General features: G+C 33.3%; 1 protein-coding gene across 1 annotated transcript; it reads left to right on the top strand.

Annotated features, from left to right (window-relative positions):
- Window positions 1–3,600: 3,600 nt before the first annotated feature.
- Window positions 3,601–6,034, top strand: LOC134686117 (uncharacterized). The gene is made up of 2 exons (XM_063546122.1): window positions 3,601–4,354; window positions 5,504–6,034. Exons 1-2 carry the CDS (start codon window positions 3,864–3,866, stop codon window positions 5,946–5,948), a joined length of 936 nt encoding a protein of 311 aa, XP_063402192.1. The 5' UTR covers window positions 3,601–3,863; the 3' UTR covers window positions 5,949–6,034.
- The last annotated feature ends 5,454 nt before the right edge of the window (window positions 6,035–11,488 follow it).

Here is an 11,488-nt window from a genome sequence, read left to right as displayed (position 1 = left end):
AAAAGTCAATTCTGTATGCAAATATGTTTATATTTGCATACCTTTAAGACAAAATTGACTTTTGTCATGAAATATGAATTTTGTCTACAAAAATGAATTTTGTCATGACAAAAATGAATTTTGTCTACACAAATGAATTTTGTCATCACAAAATTGAAGTTCTCACAAAACAAGTCTGTAGCACATAGTTTTGTAAGACAAAAATGATTTTGTTATGACAGAATTGAATTTTGTACAAAACCACAAGAGTCCCATTCGGCGCCCCGTACTACCTGCTACCTGTTTTCAAATTAGTCCATATTGAAGTTTAAAGGATCCAAAATTAAAATATGTTTGATTTCAACTGACAAAAAAAATTGTGTTATTTAGGGACAACATCAAAAGTTTAATGTAGGATAAAAAACTTAATTCAGATAGTTTTATTTACTGACCCCCCATCCCCCCTCTTAACTTAATTTGGTAAAAATTGATTGACCCATATGGATATATGTAAAATCAATGTAGGTTAAACAAAACTTGCAGCAAGTTTAACCCCCCACCCCCAAACTATTTGAATTCAGTTTTGTATCCTTCATTGATCTTTTGATGTCGACTCCCTTATATGCTCAATATACATCTGCAGTCGTATCAGGCTGTGCATAGCAAAGCATTTTATTGCCTTTAAGTTTGTACTTTTTTGTTTGTTTTGGTCATGAAAATAAATTTGCAGTTCTGTTGTGAAGTTGCTAACATGAAAGTACACAAATTGCATCTATATTGTGAGTTTTTTTCACCAACTCTTTCTATGAACCAGACAAAAGTTTATTTTGTGCTTATTTTTTAGAATATCCTTGTTTACAATATAGTTACACGGTCACCAATTTAATTTTGAGTTCATCCAGAGTCATAGAAAAATGGGTTTCAACTGACCTCCAAACATTCCATGATTCTGTAATGAGGTCAGTACCCAAATTTCATACATCAGTACATTTTATTTCAAATCCTTAAAACTGGAATTAAACAAATATTTTGTTTTATTAATTTATTTCTTCAAATATTTCAATAAATTTGACATTATACCATGCTTAAACTTTATGTTTTGAAGAAAAGGATGCTGGTAACAAATTTAATTAACTCGTTTTAAGAAGATGATAATTAGATAACTTCACATGGTGAAAGAAAACTTGTAAGATTTCCAGGTTTTTTTGTTGAATAGGTGCAATTTTAGTTACTGAGACAGAGTACAGTTGTGGTACTGTAAGGTATATAACCATAAGTGTGTATTGCTAAATAGGTTCAAATGTGAACCTGATAGTGATACTTGGTAGAGTGAAAATGTTTTTTGATCAGGTTTAAACTGATGCATAAAATATACAGGTGACTGTTGCAGCTTGAATGTTTAAGGATGTAGCCCACAAATATGATAATCTCCAAAGTAATGTATGCCCTGTACATGTATATACCTATCAAAGTCATGGTATTATCATGGGTTATATTATGAAATTAACTCCCATCTTCCCATAAATCCAATTTTGGACAATATGAGAGCATACAATATATAGTTTGTACTTAAATGTACTACTCAGACTCAAGTCTCCAAGTCTCCTTTTATGATTGAACTTAGAAAGAGAAAACAAAACAGTTTCCATCTCCTGTGACTGTATCTATTAAAGGGATCTATGTGACATAATCAGTCATTGTCAGTGAAAAGATTTGTTGAGAGTTTCCCAAAGGAAGTTATGAAAATAAATTTGTAGCTGTGAAGTTGCTAACATGAGAGTACCCAAATTGCACATTTATTGTTAGTTTTTTAACCAACTTAAAAAAAAACCAGACAGATTGTGAATTATGTGGCAGGTGAACATAAGTAGTCATGGTCAACCACAACCGGTGCACTGGAGTCTACCCCGCATGCCGCATGGCCATTATAAAAAAAAATCCGAAATGTATTACTTGCAGAGTTTTTTACTGTGTTCCCATGACTGGACGGAACTTTTACACTAAATATGTTATCGTTTACTATGATTTTGTGACTTTTTTAAAATGCAGTACCTGTTATTATTTAGGTGATTTGTTTTGACCTCACTGATAATGGAATGTTGTAGCAGACGAAACATGGCGTCAGATGTTGTTGTCCTAACTTCGGTAATTTCCGTGGTACGATAAAATTTAAATAAACTACATTTGTACAAAAGTTACCAAAATTTCTGAATTCTTGTTTTTGCAAACAAATAAAAATTCATGACGTAATTAACATCGAAATTATTCCGATCTGTCCCGTTTTTTCAAGATCGCGTTGAAACGAGAATTTTGGCAGCCATTAAAAAAAATAATCATACGAGATTATAGGTTACAAGAGCGCAATTATTTGTTTACATTTTACCGGCAAGTTTTTTACCCCAAGATGGTACTCAGAATAGAATCCTATACGGCTTCTGATTGGTTGATACAGGATTGGAATTACATTAAATCGAAAGCTTATCCAATTAGGGTTAAAAATTGCCGAAAATCATATTCACATTTTACGAAGTATAGAAAATATCTTTAATTTCTGCATGTCGGAGCCATTAAAAATATGCCTTTTTCAGTAAGCGAAAAAAGTAGACGATTTTTTTCAACTGCATTTTAGGTCAATTTGAGCCGCATGACCCTATATTTTTTGTTGGTTGTAATGCAACACTGGCATTTCTAGTAACAGGAACTGCCACCCGTTTTTCCCTAGTTTGTGTAGTCTTCGAGAAAAAAAATACGGAATACTAGTGGTATCCTATGGAAAATGCATTACGAATAATTGCGCTCTTGTAACCTTAACGAGAGTGACGAAACTTTTCAGATGGGTCGTCTAGCAAGAGTTATCGTTCTTTGTCCCAAAACGATGCTAATACCATAAGTGCCAGCATAGCTGGCATACTATCATACCAAGGATTTGTATAGTTAGAAGGATTGGAATCTCGCGGTTTATCGTAATCTCTTCCGCGGCGATACTTCGGCGAGACTTCACTACTCGCCACTAGCCCACTACTACTACTCGTCACTTACGATATCGGAACAATTTTTCCGGTAAATTTTGTAAAAACGTATTCATGTTTTTGTTTACTTCTAAACAGTGTTGCGGTGGTAAGGATACTTTTCTTTTGTTTCAAATGAAATAAATAGTTCAGTTTTTTAATCAAACGTTAATTATTTTTTTTTTATTCCCACTTTCTTTTGATGACAAGCGTAATTAAAGTGTTTAAACTAATTATTGAAAATGTGTAAGAGGCAGCGTTTTTACAAGCTTTGTTCTGTTAAGTTTCATTTCAATCAATTGTCCCGATTAACTAAATAAACAAAGTAGTCAATAATAGAACATAATACTTGTTTACATAAAAATCTATTTTTAAACAAGATCAAAGATCAATCCGAAAGCTGAGTGAAATGATTTATGATAAATAGTTAACATATCCTTAAAATGATTATTATTTATGAATCAGTTAATCGAAAATGTCAGATTTTTTATCCTGGGATCACGATATTGATCTTGATTTTTTATTAGGTGAATACACAGAGTATGACACCGACAATAGTAACAGCGATGTAAGTGGTGATGACACCTGCTCTAAGCCTAAACAACCAGTTCAGGTGACCAGACTTATTACACATGTCCTGAGTGTAAAAAACAATTAAAAACTATTGCTGGATTTCGTGGCCATGTAAAAAAACAACACAACATTGATGCTAAAGCTAGTGAGAACAAAACATTTAAAACATCTGTCCCTAAGAGTGAGAAAAAACATTTCCAGTTTAGTGGAAATGATTTTGACACAATCTTTCCAACAGCCTTTTCTTCAACCCTGAGCAACATAGAAAATGATCCTTTTCTTCTGAATGATGACATAAGTGTTATGTGCAAATTTGCTTCTTCTTCTGAAACTATTCGTACAATATTGGGAAATAGATTTAAAACCATATTTGTAACAAGTTCTACTAATCTGACCACATCTTGTGATCGTGAGCAACTGTTTAGGCAGTTACATTGTTTGAGAAGTGACCACACACTTAAAGAAGAAATAACTGAATTGTGTCTAACATTCACCCCAACTGTTGTGAATTTGTTTATCCAACTATTTATTGAGGACATTATTGGTGAAATTTTTGTGCAGCAAATTAAGGTTGTCAAGCAAGCATCCGACACACAACAGTCCAATCTTAGTACAAATGACCAGTCTATCCTATATTATATAGCCGGTTTCATCATTAAGGCATTGAAGAAACGCTACTCTTGTGCTTCCACTAATCAGTGGCGTAGCTGGGTCTTTTTTACGTGTACGCCCGAACCTTCGGGAGGGATATGGGGGTGCCAACCGCTCAATGTTAAAGCACCTGCTGATAGTGGGTTCAAAAGGGACGACGCCCCCGAGAGCTATCGAGAATGAGATACCATTATGATTCCTGTAAAAAAAATCCTTGATAGCAACATTCTTTTGAATCTAAATGGTTTATTTGTTTCGGTTAAATTTTGTTATATGTTAACTTATTCATCGTGTTAAACTTGAAACTAGCCTAATGGTCATTGGTTTCAGAGAAAACGTCCAAACCAATATTATTTTTAAATGAGTTTACCTCATGAGAGAGCTTACAATCGACAAAAGCACCTTTAAATGAACACGAAAAAAAAGTTTCTTAGAGGTGCTATATAAAAAAAATCTGGAACACCTAGGATTTCTTCCCACAAAAAGTTTATCAATTATTCATTCCTTTAAAGGGATTTTAATAAAAATCAAAAATTTTCTTTTGATATTTTGGTATTCCACGACAATCTATGAAGGTTTATAAATTGAGCATGTAAAACAATTAATTGCGTAAAGAAGAGTACGGCTATCTGTCAATCAGAAAAGAACAGAAAAATGAACGAAAACAAATGCTTTCAAAATTTTAGCTTTAGACATTAGTCATAATAAAAGCTTCTTCGAAATTTTAATAAAATTCGATGAAGGTTCGATAAGTAGTTAATGTAATTGAAAAATAACAAAATGTAAGCCAAAACTGCGACCATTTATTATTTGCAGTCCTTAAAAGTCGAGAAATAACAGATATAATTGCATTATTATAGTGGTTTGAATACACCTTTGATCATAAACAGTTTCTGTCCAACTTACTTACAATTTCACAGAGAGTCATTCAAAATACTTTATCCACATTCGAAACCTTATTGAAGCCGCTTTGTCTCACTTTTGGGTCATAAATCACAGGCTCAACAAAAAATACAAACAGCATATCGCATCTGAGCAGATAGTGAATTGCTTCAAATATAAGAAAAGTACGTAGAATTCATAGTAGATTCAGACGTTTACAAAAGATTCGAACAAATATAGTGAATGATCTATTTGAGTAAATTTAGTCCCATTTTATTCAAAACTACAATCCATTGAAAAAAGAAGCACAAGGCTGATGTGATTTTGACCAGTTTTTCTTATTTTATGGCGATTATTTTTTTTATTTTCAAAATTCAAGTGTACGCCCGGGCGTTTTGACGTAAACGTAGCTACGCGCATGCTAATAAATCGTCCATAGTAAGCAAATTGTTGAACAGTACTAATAACACTACATTTGTTACTACATATGGAAAGTGGTTTACCAAACAGGACAGGGGTGGTCTTCAGAAACCATGTGATACATTTTTCTTTCTAGTAAGAGAACTTGAAACGATTGTTCGTAAATGTATAAGTCCACCTTATAGTGCAAGCTCTCTGTCATTACAACCCCTCAAAGAATCATTTATGGAATCCTTCATGGTAAAGTACTATACAGACATTATGTTCAAAGGTGAGACTTGTGATACCATGTCATCCATGACAGAAGACATTATTCATCTCTTTCTGACTGTCCGTGGGTATGCTTTCACCCGTATTGAAAGAAATAAGATAAGTAACAGCAGCAAAGCTTCATCTGGTTTACGCAAAGCATTAAAGGAAATAGTTTCTAATTAATCTGACTTTTCTGTGTGTTGTAACTTTGATAATGCTTAATGTAGATGTAAGAAACAATAATGAGTGAGAATAACCATTCCTGGTATGTTGACCGAAAAGTCTTGAAGAAGTACACATTAAATATTCTTTGTTTGTATTGACTTTATAGCATACATGTATATATGTACTTGTAAAGCATAAAGACTTTTGTCATGTGCAAAAAATGTATCAAATAAAAATATTTTATTTTGAGTTTGTCTTTATAATTGATCTCTGTATATTGGATGAGTGTAGGTTGTTGCTTTTTTCTTTCAAACTGTTGTACATTATGAAATGTGAGAGATTTCATTTGAAATGTCGGATAGGTTTGCTCATTGATGAAGGCTGTAAAGAAAACATACATACATTTGCTTATAAGATGTTCATTTGTTATTTGGTGGATAGTTGTCTCATTGGCGACCTTATACCACATCTCCTTATTTCACTACTCAAAGACATTACTCATACATATTTACCTAAAAAATCTGTCATGTAAAGAAAATTGATAGATGATGTTCAATAATTTATTTTTACATCAAAATAAAGACATCCAATTTCATAAATAAATTAGCATCAGATATATATACATGTTCAAACAAGAGAGACAATGTTAAAAAAAACCCTCATCAACAACTGACATTTAGTGGATTATGTTAAGGATGTACTTCGGTGAGGATAGGTAAAAATTCAGAAATTACAATTAATAATTTAAGCTGATAAAGCATTAATATATATAATTAAGAATAAAGATTAGCTAAAATATTGATAGGTCATGGACCTCTTTCTAGATATTTGAGATTTAAAATATGGCATACTTTTATGTACCTTATATTTAATTTGCATGGGTATTATTGGGTCTCAAAACATAAGAAAGAAAATCAAGAATCTTCTAAAATTTTGGTAAATGACCTTTCATATAAGCTATTAAGTCTGATATGAAAAAATACATGAGTGTTATGGGGCAAAATATTTTACATTGTATTGTATGGAAAAACACCAAGGAGTACCAACAGTCGACACAAATTCCAAAACCTCACCTAAATGCCTAAGTCATGTAAGTACATCCTCAAATAACACAAATATATTTTATATTACAAAATGTTAAATTAATTATATAATACATTGTAAAAAACAAATTAACAAACAAAACTACTATTAAATTACTAGTACCTAATTTTGCACAATTTAATCTACTAGTATTTGATACATTTACTATAGACAGAAAACATAATTAATTCAAACAAGATCATCTACCCATTAACAAATGATTAACAGAAAGTTTGTTTTATGTCCAGTGGCAACTATTTCAGGACCAGAAAGACAATTTAATCTATTTGACATTACAATAACCATGTGACAGAAAACATTATTATTATAAGCAAAATCCCCTACACATTAACAAAGTCTGTTTTACGTCCAGTGGCAGATATTTCAGGATCAGAAAGGACAATTCTTTAAGTGGAAGATTTGTATAAACTAAAACAACAAGTACAGCTCGAGTTATTTTGCATGAAGAAATATAACTGTAATATAATTCATTGAACCAAAAAATTTGCGATACATTTAAATTAAGATACTGCATACTTGTTTTGTATATCTGCTTTTTTAATACATTCATCTTAACATCATTGTTGATTGTACATTTTAACCACACACCATACATGTATATACAAATGCAATGCATGGTTAGGGAAAAGATCAGAAATATTATATGATCACTTAAATAATGTGACATAACTATAGACTCCTTAAAATTTACAAAAAATAATTGTGACCTGAGTTTTTGATTCACATTAATATAACATACATTCATACATTTAATCAAAAGTAATTTCCACGTTTTGGTAACTTGCTGTTGTCAATGACCATATTTCTGTTTTCCTTGTTGTTAATGTTAGAGTGTCGTGGTGCCAAGGCCTGGGCTCCTACGGCTCGCATTGTTGTCATCATGTGTCGTACATCATACACAGTTGGATTTGAGTTGTCACCAGCTCTATGTCTATAATGCCCAAAATGTTGTTCGAGTGGGTCTTGGTTGAAGTTGTGGGTTAAAACAAACTTAGCTCCAATCTCAAGAAGAAATTTGACACATGCCACAATGGAAAGCACACTTATCTTCAAACCAGTTAATGTTTGTCTACTTAAAAGCATACCTTTCCTCTGCTTGTTTGTAAATTCACCTGGTCTCTGCATAACAGATTGCTCCCACAAATCAAAATAACTTAAAAAGTCACCAGTAAGCCACTGAAGCCTTTCGTCATTTATATTGGTGTATGGATTCAAATTCGGATTCCGCTTATTTCGTCCCTCATAGAGGTTTCTGACATTTAGACAGTCAAAAAATTTGTCAATTATCCGGAGAAAATTAACTGTTTCACTAACATTATCACCGTACATCATCTCCAAAGCATTTGCCACAGTAGAACTCAGCACCTGAAATTGATTAAACATTTTAAAAGAATTGTAACAAATCATACATAAACATATATAATATAAACATAGATAATGATGATAAATGACTGTAACTTCAGTACCAGAAATTAACATGATAAGATTAATGCAAGTTTTTTAAATTGGACTCCTATTGAATAACAATAACCAGAACTCGCATTATACAGTTATGGTTAATGATATAAGACGGTTTTCCTAAAGTAGCGATTTTCATGATTATCAAATGGACATTTCTGTTCCTCATTCAAAAAGTTCTATTTTTGAATTTACATGTACATGTATAGGTAATACAAACATGTAAAAATGCATATATATGGTACATGTTCATTTATTATACATTGTACAAGTTAAACTGTACATTTATTTTGCAGCAATGAAACAAGATGTCAATAGTGCAGATAATAATTTACTCTGTACATGCTGTACAACCGTATATAATATGCTATCAAACATTTCTCAAAGTGTGAGATACATGTATTTGATGTTTTTGCTGCTCAATAGTCTTTTTTTTATGAACATATCAGATAAAATTCGCAAGACACAAACCAGTCATCATGTGGGAGACTGATTTTGAAATCCCCAGAAATGGTTTCAAAAGCCTGCAGTGGGACCCACCAACAAAAGATGGCTGGTTAAGTGTCTAACATACAATGTATGAGCCTTGTTTATAAGGTGTATATATCTGAATGAAAGGATCATACAATATGAGATATGACCCCTGCTATTTTAGAAACAAATATTTGTGTACAAAAGAATATGCATGTAACACACATTTACAAGATTAATGCTAGGCTAAAATATCAATATTCAAAATGCATTACAAATCAGGAAGTCTAAATTATTTTGATTTTAAACTAAGGCTCATACATGTATAAATTTGTAAACTTAATCAATACATGATTTTAATTCTTACCTGTGCAGCTAAATTCACTTTCATGCGTCCAAATGGTGTTAGGTCAAGGTGGCTTCTTGTCAGTTTAGGACATGGAGTGTAAAGTGACATCTCACAATGTTGCTCAAACAAGGTCAACAAATGAATCCAGGACACGTCTTTTCCATTATTCCACAATTTGCGAGTGTTCAGGTGTGAAAATGAGTTGCTGAAGCAGTTACGAGTAGTCTTAATTAAATGGGGAACATCTGACACAAAGTAAATTTTCCTGCCATCTTCTGAAAACGGATTATCTGTGAAGTAAACAAAGTCATTAACTTGTCCATGAAGATTGAAGAATTTACGATTTGCTGATGCACCATCACAGGTTAGGAATAAAACTTTTAGTTGAGCAGCACTGGTTGTTTCTAATATACGTATCGCCTTCCAGATTATGGGATACAGAAAGTCTGCTGTAATGCTTAGTGTTGCAAACCCAGCCAAAGGAAACTTCAGATCTGTAGCCACACCTCTTACCATTAAGACCAGCATGTATTTTGCAATGTCATCAGATGAACTGTCTTTAAGGCTCCTCTCCATCTCCATAATTTGGTTGCCAACTTTGTCCAGATTACAATAACCAATTAGTTCCCCTGTATGCTTGTCATAAACTAGGTCAGACTTGATCTTTATCTCATCAAAGAGAATTCCTACATAGTTTTTCCAAACATCCTCTTTGCTATACATGTCTCTTTTGGTAGCTTCTTCCTTCAGGACTTTCATGACATCAGGTAAAAATCCGTTGTCACTCCGGGTATAATGAGAGTAATCAAACAGGGTTCTGGAACTAGGTAGTGTGATAAATCCTGAATCTCTTAGGGCATCATATGCTGCAGAAGACTTTTGACGTAGATAGAGACACCATCTCAAAATCATAGGATGCCATCGCATACCTTTTGTTGACTGTAGATTCATACACTTCATTTGTTCAGTCCAGAACAATCTTTGATATGAATTTTCATCAGGGCATGCTTTTTCCATCTCAGCATTGCATGTTGCCATGGTATCTTTAATTTCAAGTGATTGGCTGAAGTCCAGTATAACCCCTTTGCTGGCCATCTCTCGTTGAAACTGATTTCTAGTGCGTAATATCTCATTCTGTAGATTGGTGATCTTGTCTTTCTGTTGGTGAATTTTTTCTATCAGCTGCAGCTTTGACATATTACTGTGCTGCATCTTACTGTGAAGATAGTCAGTTGGGCCTGAGGTTTCCTGAGTTTTGCGTAGCTTTTCTTCTTGTCTGTACTTCCTGCCTACTAAAATACGTCTCAGTTGACTGCACTGGTAACATCTGTGACCTTGCACAAGGAGTGCACATTGAACATTGCGGACTGTTGACGAATATGATATAGTTCCCTTGACTGCACCGAAATCACCCTCTCTATAACCATGACAGTTTGTTGAAGCAGGTTTAGCATGTTGCACTGCGCTGCCAATTGGTATTACATCGATAAGGTCATTTTCATAGTTCCCAACACACACAGAGAAGCTCTCAAGTTTAGATAGTAAAGACTGAATGTTAATAATTGAATCAAATGTTGTTGGCAAATCTTTCCATAATTGGTGATCGGAGCAAAGTTCTATCCGGTGAACAAATACTTTGGCTGCAAACTTCTGGTCAATGGTAACATTTAGTTTTACTGATGCAGTGCCTGTAGATGGATACAACTGCATAATTTGAATGAAGTCACTGTTTTGATCAAGTGTATATGAAGTACTTAGGTATTTCTGTAGATTACTTTTCAAATCTTCATAAGGCATTGTTGAACTAACAGGGTCAGAATAAAGGCTCTCTTCTAGCTGTATATCTTCAACATCTACATGATCTAGCTGTGTCTGTATAGGTTCAATGTCTCCAATTGCAGCAGAATTTATCAATCCTATTTCCATTCCTTCTTCATGGCATGCTGTTGTTAAGTCTACATGATCATGACTGGTGTATGAATGGTCAAGATTGAAACTGCTGTTGGTAGATGACTGCTTTGGTTCAATGTCTTCGATTTCTGCAGAATTTATCAATCCTAGTTCTATTTCTTCTTCAAGGCATGCTGTCGTTAAGTCTACATGATCATGACTGGTGTGTGAATGGTCAAGATTGAAACTGCTGTTGGCAGACGACTGGTTAGGTTTTTTTGGGACC

The sequence above is a fragment of the Mytilus trossulus genome, chromosome 1 (assembly GCF_036588685.1).
Source record: "Mytilus trossulus isolate FHL-02 chromosome 1, PNRI_Mtr1.1.1.hap1, whole genome shotgun sequence".
Taxonomy (NCBI): Eukaryota; Metazoa; Mollusca; class Bivalvia; order Mytilida; family Mytilidae; genus Mytilus; species Mytilus trossulus.
This window is presented reverse-complemented; position numbering and strand designations above follow the sequence as displayed.

Bases quoted from the DNA above. Each gene is read 5' to 3' on its own strand.
- LOC134686117 (XM_063546122.1), top strand. From the start codon at position 3,864: ATGTGCAAATTTGCTTCTTCTTCTGAAACTATTCGTACAATATTGGGA. The intron at 4,355-5,503 runs GTTCAAAAGGGA...ACGTAAACGTAG, and splicing joins AAAGCACCTGCTGATAGTGG to CTACGCGCATGCTAATAAAT.